At 48.6% G+C, this 18,839-nt stretch overlaps 1 protein-coding gene across 4 annotated transcripts in view; it reads left to right on the forward strand.

Annotated features, from left to right (window-relative positions):
• Positions 1-18,839, forward strand: part of LOC144938132 (phosphatidylinositol 5-phosphate 4-kinase type-2 alpha-like) — a 203,688-nt gene that overhangs the window by 161,365 nt on the left and 23,484 nt on the right. For all 4 annotated transcript variants that reach the window (XM_078865847.1, XM_078865848.1, XM_078865849.1 and 1 more), the window contains one exon: positions 10,084-10,122. In XM_078865847.1, the coding sequence (XP_078721973.1) occupies positions 10,084-10,122 (39 nt within the window). The remainder of the gene's footprint in view (positions 1-10,083; positions 10,123-18,839) is intronic.

The raw sequence follows: 18,839 nt of genomic DNA on the forward strand, positions 1-18,839 counted from the left end.
CAACGTAGTCGGCTTTCGCGACCAATAATCGGCTTAACTTAGCTTTCTTATCTGCTTCCGCCCCCTGCATCACAAAGCTTCAGTTTGAACTCCAGGCGTTACCTCCCAGCCCACACCCCGCCCCCACACTCACCATGCCCCCTCCCCCCCCCTCCTTCCCCTGCAACTATATAACTCCTCGTCACAGCCATCTCTTAGACACACTTAAGCGGTTGTGCTTTCACTGCGTTGTCCCCACCTGAAGACAGACGCTTGTGTTGCGCCCGGAACGTCGTGATTTAATTTAGTTGTTTTCATTTTTTTTTTATTTTATACCTACGTGACTTTACCGAAAAACCAAAGAGTATGGATCCTTGCAGTCACGAAAACTTCAAATCTAGAATTATTTGGGTAGGATCGCGTAAATGAGTGTTGTTAAACCCGTCACCACCCGACACAGCCATTTAGTTAGGTTTGTCATGTAAATAAAACATGCTAATTTGTTACTACTTCAGCACACCAGTGCTTTGGAGATGAAACCCACAACATCTACAATTCGGGTTCCACGTTTCGCCGGTAATTACAACCAGCCTCATCAGGCGGCAGCCAGAGTTGTGGAGAAATCCTCCTCCTGTTTCATTCTTAAATAGAGGGATGAATGTGATGTCGTCGCTTGTGAGCCAATCAGGGGCAAAGACCAGTGAGGGTGGGGGTTAATGTATGGATATAAATTGCAATGGATATCCATTACCGGTTGGGTTATTCATAGGGTAATCAACATACATAATATGCATGCACAGCTTGCATGCGCGATGCACATACATTATGCATGCACATCATTCCGTTTTTGTGTGCAAGAAAATGCAATACTTGTTATTGCCTGCTCACAGTTAACCATCACCATACCATTTACATTTATGCGATCTAACCCAAAACCTCTATTATGGACTATTTAACATCTACATATCTTTAAATGACCTGCTATGTGCATCATCTTGCAAGTTCATTTATGGAGATGACATGGCCCATGCTGCACAGGGCACAAACCCCGAGAACATTAGCAATACTCTCACGGCTGATCCAACTTGATTGGAGGCGTTTTGGCCATCACGGGAAACTCCGAGCAAATCCTTCCAAAAACCACCAAAAGCGCGTTCCACCTCTTTTTATTGGGTGCAATTGTGAACGGCAGTCATATCAGACATTCGTACATCTAACCGGCATAGTCATTAGTTCCAGTGGCTTCCTAATATTGGAAGAAAGAGCATTCCAGACAGCCGCAGAAGCACATCTGAAAGCGCGCAATGCGGTGACTGTCTTTGGTCGATAGCTAGCCAAAATCTGCTGTTGCGAGGCTGATTGTAATTTGCATGATGGTTTCTGTTGAGTAGTGCCCTTGTGGCCATGCAACTACAAAGTAAGCCACCGTAGTCTGCGCTCCTTCAAACGAGGAATAGCAACACTTACACAAACTCTCTCTCTCTCTCCTGAGGGCTTCTCGTGGCTGGCAGACCTCAAAATTGGCATTCAGCCGCTGAACTTATTGCCATTTGCAAGGAGCTAATGCATGGGGAGAGGCAAGCCTGTCCCTGCAGCTTAGGATCTCCCCCCACTGCACAGGCAGAATAGACATCGCCGCAGATTGTAAGAACGGGTTCGGCAGATTCGTTACCGTAGCCCTGCGAATGTTATCTTGTTCATTTCCTTTCTATCGCCAGCCAATATTTGATGCCCCCCACATACTGGCAGATGGCACGATTTGTCTGCTGATAATACACTCTCAGCACATTGTCCGGAAGCACACGCGTTGAAGATTTAAAGCTTGAAATTCACCCCCCGGAAGGCAGTAGAGCTTGCCGCAAAGTCCTCCCGGTTTTGAAACCAAACCTTGCCTCTGGGACCACTTTCTTCTTCTTCCTCTGTACGGCTGCTGATGTAGATGCAGAGCAACAAGTACAATTTCACATTCAGGTGGTCAAGCCAGATAGCCGCGTCAGGAGCAGTAGCGGAGTGTTTCATCGCTGTGGGACTGAAGGGATAGTACTCCTCGTGATTTCGGTCTGATAACAAAAAGCATCGTCGTGCAGTGGGTCCTTCGCACAACTGCTGTCGACACATTACAAATAAAATATCTGTGGCTACTTTCTTAGGAATGAGAACACGGTCACTGATCAGATGGTGGGGAGACTGTCAGGGTGGATCTTGGAGGTGTGGGAAGGAGGTGGTGGAATCCAATGGCTCTGGCCATGATGACATCTTGATCTTGTGTTCTTCGTGGTCGCAAAAAAATTGCAGGCTGCAAAGACATCTCTGCTATCAAAAACTAAATGCTGCTGTTATGCAGGGCCATTACTATTATTAGTTATGCAGTGTCAATGATGATATAATTATTATTCTCAGTCCATGCATCTAGATAAGCACAATGCATTCCCAATCCATCCTGTGACAGTTGGGTCACAAGCGTGATGCTTAAAGAATGAACCGAAAGTCCATGACAGGCCTTAGACGTCTCTGCAGGGCAAGATTCTTAAGATGCAGATTTTAGTGCAATTCGTCAACCCCCTGGTGGTGATGGTGTTCAGCTGCGAGTACTTTTTCGTGGACTCCATCGGAACGGGATCGAGCGTTGCCGCCTCGCACGTGCGTGAGTTTTCTCCGTGCTCTTCGGTTTTCTCCCACGTGTAAATGCTCATTCATCAGAAGAAATTAAACAATCTGAATATATATAGAGAACCGCAGAGCTTGGGCAAATGTTGGCTCTGCTCATATGTGGTTGCTTTTGCGCCTCCGAGTCTGTTCTCTCTCTCTTCGAGAGCGAGCGAAGAATCTGTGGTGGCAGCACGTTACAAGCTGACATTATTATTTGTTGGGATTGTAGCCGTTTCCAGAATTATTTTAACGTGGATGTGTTACGCGATGCTTCGCATCGCGTAACACTTTCTGCATGGAGTTTCTCTCTCTCTCTCTCCCTTGTTCTGCATGGGTTTTCTCCAGGTTTTATCCAGTTTCCTACTACAGCTAAAAAAAAAAACACGTGAATACCAGGTAAGGCCCACTCAGCTATATAGCTCCTTTTTAGAAGCGACCTGACCACAGGGAGAACATGCAAACTCCAAATATACAGCAGGCGTCAGGGTTGGAATTGAACCCACGACCTCCTGTATAGCCAGCGAGGGAGTTAACATCTCGCCACCATGTCATGAAATCTGCATATTTTTACCATCCACCGTGAAGCATATGGGGCAAGCATTTGATGGCGACAACTCCCCACAGTAATAACCAAGGTGGCCTGCCAAAATCGAACCGCAACAAAGCAGCTCCAGCACCCACTGCTGGCACCGTGTCACCGCCACCGCCGCCATGAAGGTCGTCGCCATCCAAACGGTGGAAACCTAAGTGCCAGGTCAGATCTTTGGCATTGTTAGGAAAAGAGTCACTTTGATTTGCTGTTTCTTAAGCAGCGGTGCAATCTGATAGCGCTGTTCAACACGAAGCCAGACAGTGCACTTAGCAAGTGGAGCCAGCAATCACATTAAGGTGGGGGGAGGGGGAATCAAGATTCATGTTTTCTGATCTCATTATCGAAATGAGTGACACCGTGTGCACCACCTGCCCTTGGTGTCTTGTCCTCAAACGAGATTTCTCCTCGATGGAAATTCCACATTCCTATGGTTTTCGCCAATTCTCCCGACACAACAATCACTTTTGCCAAGGGGCAATTATCTCCGGGCATTGCGCAAGAGAGGCTGCTGCTGCTGCAACGGGCACGAGTACGGTGAATTTAAGGGGGCCCCATGTGGCATTCTGCATGACATTAGGGGGTGCCGTGGTGGCGAGATGTTAACTACCTCGCCTGGTATACAGGAGGTCGTGGGTTCAACCCCTGACGCCTGTGTATTTGGAGTTTGCGTGTCTTTTTCTCCAAGCGGTCGTGTGGATTTTTCTGCAGGTCCTTCGGTTTTTCCCTCCACGTTTCGAATCAACATCATGCGTTTTAGAGTATTTGACTGCTACAAATTTGATAATAAGCCACTTTGTTGAGCTATCGTTTGTGATGGCCAGGTAGCTTCCGAAAAAGAGCTATATAGCTCAGCGGGCATTACCTGGTTAAAATAAAAATAGTAATTAAAAACATGTTTTATCAAAGAGCCGCCGCAGGTTGTCGACCCCTGGATGAGGTGGTTGTCCAGGCTGGGCCAGCCAACTCGGCATACGGCCCCGCAGCCCAAGGTGGCTCAGCGGTCAAGTGAGAAGCACTCCCGGTCGGAAGGGTCGCGAGTTCAATTCCTGATTTGGGTGGGGGGGTGTGTGTGGGGGGGGGGGGTTGACTGAGCGTATCAGCCTTCCAATGGGTAAGATACAAAACTGTCCAGGTGGCTCAGTGGTGGAGCGAGCGGCTCGGAACGCTTGGGAGTTCGAACACCTGGTGGGGAGTTGGCTCTGCCCAACATCCCTCGGGGTCAATACAATAAGTACCACTTTGTATGTACGTATGTATGTTGGACTTCTTTTGCACCGTACGTAGCCAACCGTGCTAATCGGCGGCGCGGGGAAGTAAGCTGTAGTTCTCCTATGGATAGACCCACCCTTGCCATACGAATGTCGAATTTCCACCACTGGCTGCAAAACTCTCTTGACTCAAATTTGCCTCTGGCCTCACAGCCATGCCATGTGGATGCTCTCGACTACTCGACACTTCACCCCAACAGGGGTCGCGTCTCGACACCTCTCAGAAAAGTTGTGCACGATAGTGTTTACCTCTGTGGCTTTAGAACCAGGATCTTTGTCCGTTCGTGGCATTGTGTTCTCATTTATCCGTCACTATTACACATACAGAAGTGATCTGCCATGTACATCATCTCGCAAGTTCATTTGTGCAGCCGACACATCGCTCCATTCTGAACAGGGTCCAAAACCTCGAGAGTGTAACTAACACTCTCAACAGATGATTTTATTTGATTGGAGACTCTGACCAAAAACCACCACCAGTGCTTTTGATCTAAGCAGCCATGCAGCAAACGCCACCCTTGGTCTGAAAGTCAGCTGAGGTGTGGTCCTATCGAGGCAACACATCGCTCCCAACTCAGCTGAGCTCAGTCGCAATTGGGATACGGCCACATTGACTGTGAGCTAGCCGCCCACCCACCAGCTTGGCACCCATCTAGGTCAAAGGTTGCACTCGTTTGACTGCCCTCTGCTAATCCAGAGGACAAATCTCCACCGCGTGGTGCAGCCGCAGATACAGTCGGACGATAGCTCTTGGCGTTGTGAGCAAACCTTGAGAGTTGCACCTAATGAGCCAAGGAGGGAGCTTTGCTGATGAAGGCAGTGGGAAGTGTGCTGCCCCCACCGCCTGCCCCCCCACCATCAAGCCCACACCGCTTACTCAACGTGGAGATATTCAACTCGAGCGCCGATCCCACCCGCATCAACGGAAATCGGAGCTTGCACCTTGGACGATTAGAATCAGAATCTTAAGTTCAGACTGCAGGAGGAATCCGATGAGCTATGAAGATCTTTTGCACAAATGTCCCGTGTGGATGGTGGGACCGCAAGTTACAACGATACAAAAAAACGATAGGAGTGCAAAATAGAAAATAGTAAGCAAGTCACTGAAAATAAATACGTCAATTATTCACTTAAACATTAGCACGGTTGGCTACGTACGGTGCGAGATAAGTTCAACATACTACATACAGCCCAGTCATTGCCTTTGGGCCCGAAACTATCATCATGATTATCATCATCATCATCATCCATGGTCATTCCACTGCTGCACATAGGCCTTGCCCGAGCATCCTCCACCTCTCACGATCTGGCGATGTACTCTAATTCACTTGGCACCCACACAGTAACTGATTTCAACGCTCCATCTCTATGGAGGACGTCCTGTCTCTCGGACGCCACGTCCCATTCTTTTGGACGCTGCTCCGTTATTGTTCCGCGACCATCATCCACCATCCCATCTGTCTGTTGCGTCTCTAATCCATGCGTTCCTATTTGTCTCGCTGTTATTCAAAGGATGCATATCCCCATTCTTCTATGCACACATAAAAAAAAGGTTCAATATTTCTTGTGTTTCTAAAGCACATGTCAAAGCAGGCCTTCCTTTCGAGGAGCTACATTGACATCCAGAAAAGTCGGGAAATTTCAGGTGATTTAAACCAAATCAAACGTAAGTGGCTACATTAACTAGAGAACTGTCACTCCACTGCTCAATGAAGGCCTGCCCCACCCGGTTGGCCAGAGGGAATGCTGTTTGGCCTTGTGTCATCACCTCCGATTAGCACGGTTGGCTTCGTATGGCCGATCAGTCTGGGTTGGTAAAAGGGACGGCAGGGGAGGGGGTGGGCAGTGCCATCGGACAGGTTCAGGTGTCACTCGCCACCAACGTTAGCCGTTGCCTGGAATCGAACTCGGGTAGCCGGGTTCACAGTGCAATGCACTCACACCCCCAGCAGCTGCACGCATAATTTCCTCAACGTTCAACAGGTAGGATTTCGCGACAAATATTATCCGTAATAAAGGTTTTTTTTGGGGGTTCGATTGCGTAAATTCAATACTGGCAAAATTGCCCGATTAAGCCTGGATGTAATTACCAGGGAAAAGTCGTACTGAAATTGTGGTTTTACTCTCCAACACACCGTTGGCCTGAAGTTGTAACGAATTGAAATGTTTTGTTTACGTGACATACCTTACTGGTTGGCTGTGTCGGGTGGTGGTGGGTTTAACGACACGTTCTAACCCAAAAAAAAACCTTATTATTAATAATTTCCTCTCCGTTACGTTTTTTTTGTCAGTCCCTTAAATGCGGTGTGTTCGAAGTGTATACGAACACCTCATCATTGACACTAAAACCTCATCGCTCTCGCGATTACCACTGCTTTTTAACAGACGCGTTCACTGTGCTTTGGCTAACGATGTGAGCCACGATCTTTCTTCAGGGCACCGATGGAACTAAAATGCCTTCACACCGGTGGTCACGTACAACGCCGGCTGATAAAATCCTTACCTCCCACCACGATCGCGTGAGCTGCGCACCGAGGACATCGATTGCCATTTAAATATCCCCCCGCGGAAACAACACGCAGTGCTTAACTGGATCCGTGCGCGCCAGGGGGGACGCGGACACCTAATACACAAGCGGGAAATCCGAGGCTCTCTCTACTGTGTGTGACTGTGGCTACGATCGCCAAACCATGGACCACGTAACATCGCACGATCCCAAATCTACAGGTGACGGCGGTGGGTGGGTGGCTGAGTAGGTGGATGACTAGGTGGATGACTAGGTGGGTGACTGGGCGAGTAGGTGCATCTGCGTTACGGCAACTCTCAGGCAAAGCAATCGAGCGGCTACATCACCTCGAGCTGAATCTTCCCAACATTTGCCATTCATAGGCCACTCAACAACAAAATTAAGACTTTGCACGCAAGTGCACGCGCTACAGTGCCGCTAATCTCCGTGGTCGTGCGCCAGCGCTGCTGATAAATATTCCGCGAGATGGATTTTGACTCCCGGCGGCCGCGCTCCGTGGGGGCTATTCGGGGACAGCGCTTAATGGCACGCTGAATTATTTATTTTCCAGCGCACCCGTCTCCGTGTCAATCAGAAAACCCTGCCCGCGAGCGATTCCCTCGGGCGCGGGGTGGGGTGGCGGGGGGCTGGACGGGGGGGAGGGGGGCTGCGGTTCGCCGCGGCCCCCCTCGTCCGCCCGAGGTGGCGGCGGTGGTGGCGGTGTCGTCAATGAAGCCGTGCGTGGCGGGTGCGTGCATTTCCATTAAGGCCCTTGCCGTAATTACTTCCAAGGGCTTGATCCGCTCGGTGCCAATTAATTGCTTCTAATCAGCCAGGTAAACACTGTTTAAATACGGGGTGCCTCCACGTGCTTGTTGTCAGTGTTGCTTATCCGTCTGGGGCAGCGGTTTTTGCCCAGGCCGCTCGGCTCACAGGCAGAAGGTTGCGAGTAAGTTCAAATCCCGGCCAGGCGTTGACTCAGAGTGAGTAAAATTGTAATGTGCCTCGCAGTGCTTTTAGCTCGCTCACGCAGAGAAGAACCGCAGACAAGCAGGAAGGCAACCGCGCGATGAGCCGGCAGCGCCAACGATTTCCCAAACACTGCAGTCCTTTATTTGTTAAGGTGTTTCAGCCAATTAAATCTTGACTTAAAGCTTTCGTGACTGCAGGAATTCATATTCTTTGGGTCTTTCGGTAAAGTCACGTAGAACAGAAAAAAAAATGCTCTACGTGACTTTATCGAAAGACCCAAAGACTATTTCAGCCAATTAATGAGTGTTTACATATGGAATGGAAAAAAACGCGGAGCACCCGGAAAAAAAACCCACGAATGCGAGAGGACAACACGCTTTGCCATGCAAATGGAACAGGTGGAGTCCACATGTTTTGCTTGACTTCCTTCTCCTGACAAGCCAGTGTGTATGACACCTCGAAACATTCATAAAGGGTGTTTCTCAAAAACATCTGTGCGATCCACCAACTCTCACATGTGCAGCCACCACTGCATGGCTGCGACACGACTTTGTGGGACGCTTTCTTAACCCATGACAGCCAACTGTGGTCAGGACGTCAACAGTGGTCATCATGTGGAGAGGCTGGCTTCCCCCATCCCCCCGTTGCGGTGACTGTTTTCTAGGGGCGCCACGGTGGCGAGATGTCATCTCCCTCGCCTGGTATGCAGGATGGTCATGGGTTCGATCCCAACCCTGAGACCTGCTGCTGTATATTTTGGGTTTTCACGTGGTCCACCCCGTGGCCGTGTGGGTTTTCTCCGGGTCCTCCGGTTTTTTCCTCCACATTTCGACTTAACGCGTGTTTAGAGTATTTGGCTGCTATCAATGTCCACGTGACAAGCCACTTCGTTCAGCTGTCATTAGTGATGGCCAGGTCAATTCTGAAAAAGAGCTGCATAGCTCAAGCAGGCCTTACCTGGTGAAATTTAAATAAAGTTAATAGTTTTATATACGTGGCTGTTTGCATGCGGTTGTAGATGGTGTGTGGTCTGTGAAAGCCAATCTCGTAAGAATGTTTCGAGGAGATGGCTGCACAGCGAGCTTGTTTTTGTACTCCGCTCATGTTTTCGTACTGTTGTTGTTACGTTTTTACCCGTCCCTACTGGACGTCTGTGAAAAAGAGCTTTACAGCTCACCAGATTCCTCCAGTCTAAATAAATATTCGGTCTCTGATTCTTCACGTGCGAAGTTGCAATCTCAACGCCGTCATCATCGCAGAATAGTAGTGCAGGGCCCGGAAAACGGCGAGTTTTCAAACAAGATGCAAAGCAATGTGGCTGTGGGGAGGGGGAAGCGCCACGGCCATTGTGCATGTGCAACAACAAATCCGCATCATCATTTACCTGATGAGGTGCAGAAGTGGTCATCTTGAGACGTTTTACTTTCACAAATTCTACTGCAGGCACCTTCGATTGGTGCTGGGCCAATCCCATGTGATGAAGAATGCTGGTGTGTGATTGCCAGCATACAGCACTTCGTTTCTATCGTCGGAGGGCGTCATGTAGGCTGTATGTGTGTGGATTGTAAAGCCTTTCTGACAAAATCCATATCGTTTTCTTTCTGCCATTGACCCATTATTGCGATCAGTATTTACATCCCTGCGGTGTTGCGGTCCATTTCATGTAACTTATTTTATATATATATATTTTAGAAAATGTTACTCGAGATTGCACGGTTGCCACGGTTATATCGGTGACCCCGTTTTATGTGGAGGGCAGACGATAATTTGTCGACTGCCGCAGAACCATAATGACTATTGAGCCACTAATGGAGGTTTGAAACGTGTTCCTTTTTTACGCTTGATAGGCCACTCGCAGCCAGCCAGCCATCCGGCCTGCCTGCCGCTCTGCTGTTTTGACTTAGCTCCCCCGGCATCGTCCATCGCTCTCCAACCCGCCCTCCTCCCCGAGCCAGCCGTCCTCCGCTCTCTTTTTTTTGCGTCCGACATTTAACGCCTTGCCCTCGTTGCCGCTAGAGCATCCGACGGAACAATCTGGATCACGACTCGAGGTGGCGCGCAATTCACCACGTGTGCTCTGCCTTCCCCCCTCTCCACGCCCTTCTGTGTCGTTTCAGGGCTCCACGGTCGCAAGGGAAGCGAGCGAGAAAGAGAAGGTGAGCACGGTTTATGGTTGTTGTTTTTTTCCCCCCCGAGAAACTTTTTTCGACGGTGCGTTCCCCCACAAACCCCGCGGCGCCGCGGGCACTCCTCCGTCAAAGGCGATGCGGTGGTGAGATGTTAACTACCTCGTCTGGTATGTAGGAGGTCGTGGGTTCAAACCCGACCCCTGACGCCTGCTGTATATTTTGAGTTTGCGCGTGTCTTTCTCTGCCCGTGGTCGTGTCGATTTTTCTCCGGAGTCCCCCGGTTTTTCCCTCCACATTTAAAATCAACATCACACGTTCAGCGTATTTGGCTACTGTACATTTCCACGAGATAGGTCACTTCGTTGAGCTATCATTTGTCTTAGCCATGTCGCTTCTCAAAAAGAGCTATACATGATAAAATAAAATAAAAATAGTTTAAGCCAGCAAACCGAGTTCGATTCCAGGGAAGGGCCGACATCAGTGGCGAGTAGTATCTGAAATGGTTCAGCACCCGCCACTATATCGAACCAGAATCTATTTAGACGGGAAGAATCCACTGATCTACGAAGCTCTTCTTCACATTCGTGGTGAAGCAAGATTGAACTGCTCCCAGTGACCCGACGTTTGAATGCAAGAGGGCCTTCATTCTTCCGTGGCTCGACAAAAAGCTATACATTATTAAATGCAATTATTACTGCGACGGTTTACTTGCCGAGAATAACGTGCGGCTTCTGCAGAACCCAGCGGGTGTGGTGGGGGTGGGGACGGTTGAGGCCTGCGGTGTGTGTCCTTGCGGGGGTGGCGTTACGCTCGCGTGCCGGCAGCTTCGTCGGCAATTGAATGGGTGGGTGTTGGGTTCAGTTCTCCCGACCGGCATGACCCGGATATCACGCGCCAAACGGCACGTGGCCCGAGCAAAAGAATAGCCCGCCGGAGAGCTCTGTGTGCAACCATGAGAAACGTGTCACCCCCAGGCACCAGGCAAAATCCTTCTCACTCAAACGTTTCGGTCGGGTCCTCTTCGCTTCTTCTCCCGGTGGTGATTGGTAGATGGCGAGGCCGCTCTGCGAGTCGGTGACTATTTCCACGCGATTAAGCCACTTTCATCGAGCTTTCATTTGTCGTCAGGTCGCTCCTGTTATTGATCTACGTAGCTCAGCGCCCGGGGCCTTTCCTCAAGCAGATGTTGAGGCTGCTGGTCCGTGTGGAGTGCAGTGCCCCTTCCAGTGAAACTCGCCCGTGTACACCCGTTGCCTGCGCGTGATATTCGTTGGCATCGAAGCGATGGCGGTTATTTGGCTGCTGTAAATTTCCACGTGACGAGGAGTATATTTGTGGCCGGGTCGCTCCTGCAGAAGAAGCTAACAGCTCTGTGGGATTTACGTTTTCAATTAAAAACAGTTAATTTGTATGTGTTTTGTGATTTGCGTATCTTTCCTATACTTTGCGCTCCTATCGTGTTTTTCTCTTGTTGTAACTTTCTGACCCCGTACCTCTACTGGACATCTGTGGAAAAATTGCTTTATAGCTCATCGGATTCCTCCGGTATAATTAAAAGATTCTGATTATAGTTTGCAGTGGCAGGAGAGGATGTCGCCTCCGGTGCATTAAACCCTCACGCGGATTTGGAAATTAGTCATTTGGTATTGTTCCCAGCCAGTGCTGATGCCGTAAATAGCCAATCAGTGCGCGCCGAAAGTGGGTTGATACTTATTTTCTGTCGACTGTTGAATTAACTCTTTTATCGAGGGTGACACTTTAAGTGGGTGCTGATCTACTTCTGATCAGCGGGAGCAAAGCGATCTTGATCCAGAGAGCTCCTCACACCCCGGGAAATAGATTTCTCTGAAAATTACTTCTGATGGGGGAAAATGTGGGTACCCCCCCCCCCCCCCATCTCTTCCGACCTGTCTGGCGCGAGTGTGGAGGATTTTAACAAGACGCAGCGGCGTGCTGCTGCTCGCAAAGAACGGGAAGGGGTGTGCCTCCCATCATGCCTTTGCACTGCATGTCACGTGACTAGCACATTGCATGCGCAGTGCCGATTGTGAGCAGCGCGCGTGTCCTTTGTCGTTCAACCTGTTGTTTTCCAGCCTACGCACATTTGCTCGTCGCGTGCTTCGGTGCTTTTGTCATCATTTGCCGAAAGCATTAAATTCGAATTAAGTGGGCAGGAGTAGTCTACATTTTGCGAGGGGGTTAACATTTATACAGCGGCTTGATACATTCTTCTCGTGCGGACGACGGAGGTTTCCCCGCAGTAATAATTGCATTTAATAATGTATAGCTCTTTGTCGAGCCATTGATGGATGAAGGCCCTCTTGCATTCAACGTCCAGTCGCGGGGGGCCGTTTTATCTCGCTTCATCACGAATGTGAAAAAGAGCCTTGTAGGTCAGTGGATGCCTCGAGCCTCAATAGAGATTCCTGTTCTGGAGAGCGAAGTGAGGGCCCTCCACCATTTCGGGTACCACTCACCACTGATGTCGGGCTTTCCCTGGCTGAAACTAAACAATTGTTTTGTTTTTTTACCAGGTAACGCCCATTCGGCTATATAGCTCTTTTTTCAGAAGCGGCTGGCTATCACAATGATAGCTCAACAAAGTGGCTTATTTGCATGGAAGTGTATAGCAGCCAAATACTCTAAACGCGTGTTGATTCTAAATGTGGCTTCATTGTGTCGTACGCTAACCACGATACCACCTCTCCCTCTCTGTAGTGCCTGTAAGAGATTCTTTAATGCAATATTGGGGTTTAGCCAGTGCATCCTAGACTCTGCACGAGAGCTTCGGTTTATTAAACTGTTAATCTACCAGACCACGGGGAGAACATGCCAACTCCAAATACACAGGCAGTCAAGATCGATTCCACGACCTCCTGTATACCCGGCGAGGTAGTTAGCATCTCGCCACCGTAGCACCCAGTGTAACTGGCATTGACCAAACATCCCAATGCTGAACAGATTACTTGCACGTTTTTCAACTTGGATCGCACACAGCAGCAACAACATCGCCCGCTACTACGAAAGCTTGGCAAATATACAGCAGGCGTTAGGGGTCGGAATTGAACCCACGACCCCCTGCATACCAGGCGAGGTAGTTAATATCTCGCCAAAATCTGAGCAGATTAGGCCGATTGTTATTCACGGTGAGTGTGCGTATGCGTGTGTGGGGTTGCACGTAGCGTTGGCCGGCTGGGTGAGCTCGATGAATTTTTTAACACCTTTCACTTTTGAGCGAAAAATCTATTGTGGAACGATGCCGTTAAAGTACATTTTGTGTGAGCAGCTGCGCTCTCCTTGGGAATGAATTGGTTGTTAGCAAGCCAGCGTGATGATATACAACAGCTGTCGTAGCTTTCGCTGCTGCTGTGGAGACGATTTATTTTTGCCGTTTATGATGCACTATGTCCACACGTCTGGATCCTTCCTTGCTATTTTTTTTATACTTTTTTGTTTATCTTTCCACCGAGTAATAACGTAATAACGTAATGCTGGTAATAACATTTTAGTCGTTATGTGTACGTTTTGTCTGCGGAGCCACAGACAAAAGCTGGATGGCAGCAGCCAGGCAGTCAACCGTTGCTACCAAATAATTTCTCAAGCTCTGCAGTCCTTCCTGTGTTCACCCTTTCCCGTTCCAATGATGTACGTGCATGTACGTCATTGGAGCTGAGTTGGAAGTAAAAGGCCATGCGGGGGAGCGTGTGGCACAGTTTGGCGCCAGCTATCGTAGAGTGCGGTGGTCGTGTCGCTACAGTTCTCTGCGGTGAGTACAATGTATTTAAAAACAGCGACGCTACACCAAATAAATAAATAAACGCATGCTAACCGCTTGCGAGTTTCGAGATACAGCAGTAAACGGGGACACCCACCCTGCAACTTGCAGGCATCTCGGAACAGAAAAGGGCTAGGTGTTTTCAGCTAAGGAATGAACGTTTATTCAAGTGGGAGGAAATCGGAGCAGCCAGAGAAAAACCCGCGCGTGTGAGGGGGCAACACTCTATCCCCGTGCAGATGGGACTGCCTTCTCCTGGCAAGCCAGGGTATGGCTGCTACTCGATGCTCGCGTGAACGGAGGTTGGTAACGGCCGTTCGATCCACAACCCTCGCTGCCTCCCCGGCGCTAGATTACAGGCTGTGTGCATAGCCACCACTGCCCTGCTATAATGGTGGGGCCGGGAGAGGGCTCAGGAAGCGGATAGGTTCCTTATGTGTGTACGTATGTACGTTGAACTTCTTTCTCACTGTACGTAGCCAAATGTGCTAATAAGAGGTGCGGGGGAAGGACAACAAGCTAAACACAAAAAGCAGTTCAAAAGAAACGGGGTTTCAATCCATATTTAAAAGTGCATAGCTCCCAGTGACTTCCTAATATCGGAAGGAAGAGCGTTCCAGATGGCCGGAGCAGCGCATCTGAAAGCGCCGCGCGATGCGGTGTCTGTCTCTGTTCGATGGCCAGCCGAAAGCCGCCGCTATGAGGATGACCGGAGTTCCTTATAAATTTACAATGCACAGAGACGAAAAATCGTGACATTGTTGGGCTACACAAGCCGCCCTGTGACAGAGCTTAATAAATTGGGTCTGATTTCCAGCCACAAAATGGAATAACGACCTTTTCCTGGAAACAGGCTTTCAAAGCCGCCTCTGCTGCTTGTCAAATTGGTCTCATTTTCCCAGGGGTTCAGGAAATGTAATTGGAAGTCCCACTGTCAGGGTGTCGCCACATCGCAGTGTCCACCACCTATCTTAACTGCTAATGTCAGCGCCGTGTCACAGCAGCAGCAGCAGTAAGCTCTTTTCAAGGCCAGAAAGGTCCATAAAAGCAAAATTAAATTTCCAGGAAAATGCCAGGAGAGCCAAGCAAAAAATGGGTATTTCTATAGCTCAGTGGAAATGACTTAGTCGATTGATTTGGCTTTCATTTATAAAGCTCTACACTTCCCTGTCATATTGGCTTACGTATTCAGGTTAGTAAAAATGTTTTTTGAGGAGAAAAACAACGCGTATAAACTCGGACGCGACATGGCCACAAACGATAACTCACTGGAGTGGCTTATGACGTGGAAATTTATAGCAGCCAAATACTTAAAACACATGTTTATAAATGTGGAGGGATAAACTGGAGGACCCGGAGAAAAATCCACCAGACCACAGGGAGAACATGCAAACTCCAAATACACAGGCATCAGTCAGGATCGAATCCACGACCTCCTGTATACCCGGCGAGGTAGTTAACATCTCGCCACCATAGCGCCCAGTGTAACAGTCATTGACCAAACATCCCGATGCTGAACAGATTATGTGCACGTTTTTCAACTTTGATCGCACACAGCAACAACAACATCGCCCGCTCGTACGAAAACTTGGCAAGACACTCCTGAAAACGAGTCTTGGGATTCAGTGAGATTTTCCTGGTTAAAACTCGCATAATAAGAAGAAGAATCATCTGGGCGATAGTTAATCACCGCTCTACGGGTCTATGACAGGTTGATAAGTTCACCAAGCACATGTCAGTTATTCCTTCCTATGTGCTCCATAGGAATAAATACGTTTAAATATTATTTTTAGAAACTTCTACAAGCTTCGCCAACATTACTCAATTCAGCAGATGTAACAGCGTTTTCTTGGTTCTTTCGGTAAAGTCACGTAGAAGGGAAATAATAAAATAATAAAAATAAAACATCATAAAATCATTCTCACGACGTTTCGGCCACAACGCAAGCAGCCGTCCTCAGGTGAAGACCAGGTCTGTCGGGAAGACAGCATCTGAATGAACAACACCAGGCTTCTTCACCTGAGGACGGCTGCTTGCGTTGTGGCCGAAACGTCGTGAGAATTATTTTATTATGATTTTATTTTATTATTTCCCTTCTACGTGACTTTACCGAAAGAACCAAGAAGATGAATCCCTGCAGTCACGAAAGCTTTAAATCGAAATGTAACAGCGTTGTTATATTGATATTCATTGTTATATTTTCACGTTCATTAAATGTTTTTTTTACTTTCAAGGCCCACACCGTTCTTGACGAATGCGTTGTTTGTTGTTTTATCCTCGTGCACCACTGCCACTTTGTTTGGATGCAGCCGTTGCTCCGTCATCGTTGTCGTCTCACAAAATTGTCACCAGCGCAGCAAACATCTGTAAGTGGGTTTAAAAAGACAAAAAAATTGCAACTAAACCCTGTGGAAGTTACTTCGCTCATTAATGGAGGTAACCAAAAAATCTCACCACACAAATGAGCTCTAACAGAAACACAGATCCCCCTCTGGCTTTCTATAGACAACATGGTAGTGTGTCACGTGTGCATTGGCATGAGGCTTTAAAACAAACGCAACGTGTGTTTTCATTGGCTTGACCACTCTCCGTGTGCGTTTGTTTGTTTGCTGCAGTGCAGCGGTGAGCGCGCTGCGCCACGAACCCGGCGAGCCGAGTTCGATTCCCGCTCACGGCCAACGCCAGTGACGATTATTTGAACCGGTCCTGGGCCTCCCCTAGGTCGACTCAGCCTCAAATGAGTACCTGGTGCGATGTGTAAACATCGCCACTTGGGAGGCAAAGGCGGCTGGGCGTGGTATTGGCAACCCCACCCCCTTGTGTGCCACGCCAGCCTCCATAGGTGCTGCTCGCTAACAGCACTTGCCTCAACTGTCTGCACAGGGGAAATCTTTGTCTTGCTTGCGGAATCTTTTTTTCACTTACATTTTTGGCTCTCTTACGTGTTTTATTTTCCAAACCTGAGAAAATGGAAGACACGAGCTATTCATTATCTGCTGCAGAATGGTGACATTGCCAAGCGTGAGCTGCTGTTTGGAATCAATGGTGGGCTGTTTATTTTGTCAGTCGTCAACAGCCATGATTAATCACTGCTGGATGAATGCCCTCCCCAACAATTTTTCCTCGCCGTGAGCCGGTTTCATTTCTGCGTCTGAACGTCCTCTCGGGCTTGTTTCCCCTCCTTTGGGTTCCACGCCGTCATGAGTCTTAACCATCGGCCATAATTGTTGTCAACTTCCTGACCCCGTGCCCCTACTGGAAAATCTGTGAAAAAGAGCCTTTTAGCTCATCGGATTCCTCCAGCATAAATGTATATCCTGATTCTGATTATCGCTTCGAGCGACATGTGACGCGTCCATCTTGCATGTTGGCATCGACCATGGTCTATTCGCTGCTGGATGAAGGCCTCCCCCAAGCACCGACCCATCTGGCTCCTGCACACAAGCTGACTTCTTCGCTCCATCTCTGCAGTGGTCTTCCTTTCAGGCGTGTTCCCTTCTTTGACGGCAATTAATTCATTCTATTTTATTTTGCCGGTAAAGCCCACAGAGGTATGCCGCTCTTTCGGAAGTGACCGGGCGATCACAAATAATAGCTCAACGGAAGTGGCTTATCATGTGGAAATGTATAGCAGCCAAATACTCCAAAGGCATGTTTCTAAATGTGGAGGGGAAAACCGGAGGACCCAGAGAAAAATCCACGAGACCGCGGGGAAAACATGCAAACTGCAAATCACAGGCGTTAGGCTCGGGATCGAACCCACGACCTTCTGCATATCAGGCGAGGGAGTTAACATCTCACCATCGCGGTGTCCATTTGCCTTGCCCGTCAGCCATCATCGATTTAGTGATGCATCCAGAACAAATACAAAAGAATGTAACAGTCAATGTGATACATCTAACCTTGTATATGTTCTCTCATCCATGTGCTCCTCCTTCTGGCTCTCAGTGTAATTAAAAACATACTGCTCTATATTATGTCTGCATAATTGTCAGCATTTTAATCTGTTTTTTTTCCATGCGCGCATGAGCGCAGTCAACACGTTGCCATATGTGAATTTAATAGGGGGGGGGATTAAACCAACGCGTTTTGTATTATTGTGGAGGGCTAAAGCCCTCCCCATTACCAATTTGTCACTGGTCAGCGGGGCTTTTCAACATTTAATGATGCGTTTAAAATGACATAAATTATGTAGACGCTATTAACGTGACGGCCGCGGTGAGTTCTGTCCGGCCCGTGGTGAAGCTGAAAGTGGAGAGGGGTGGGTGGGGGGGGTGCGGGGGCCGAGTGTGACCCCCCCCTCTCCACCTCCCCCCATCTCCCCCCACCCCCGTGGAGTTTTGCCACGGCTCCGTCCAGCCAAGCGCCAACACGAACTTGATTTTGCGCCAGACTTTGGAAGTGGCGCGTCTGGGATCCAGCTGGGAGTCATCAACAACGACGACCCCAGTCCGGGTGAAACGAGGAGACTCGGCGGCATTCCACAGCCCCCAAAAGTTTATACGGATACAGCTTTTTATTATTTTTAGATGTTAACTACCTGCAGGAGGTTGCGGGTTCGAACCCGACCCTAATGCCTGCTGTCAAGTGTATTTTTCTCCAGGTCCTCTGGTTTTTCCCTCCACATTTAGAATCAACATCATGCATTTCGAGTATTTGGCTGATTTCATTTTCCACGTGATAAGCCACTGTGTTGAACTATCCTTTGTGGCCAGGTCGCTTCTGAAAAAAAGGTATATAGCTCAGTGGGCCTTACCTGGTAAAATAAAATGAGTTTATAGTTTTGTAGTATAGTTATAAATAGTTTATAGTTTCGTTTTTAGTTTTCATTTGGCGTTTGGTGAGATTCGGCGTGGAAAGGTAAACTTAAACGCCGAGAATCGTGAGCCACGCTTTGGATTTTTGTTGTTACGTGATGGTTTTATTTCTTACGCACTTTAGGTTTCCTGTGAAGTATCGCTCCAGGCAA

Source organism: Lampetra fluviatilis, chromosome 21 (assembly GCF_964198595.1).
Source record: "Lampetra fluviatilis chromosome 21, kcLamFluv1.1, whole genome shotgun sequence".
Taxonomy (NCBI): Eukaryota; Metazoa; Chordata; class Hyperoartia; order Petromyzontiformes; family Petromyzontidae; genus Lampetra; species Lampetra fluviatilis.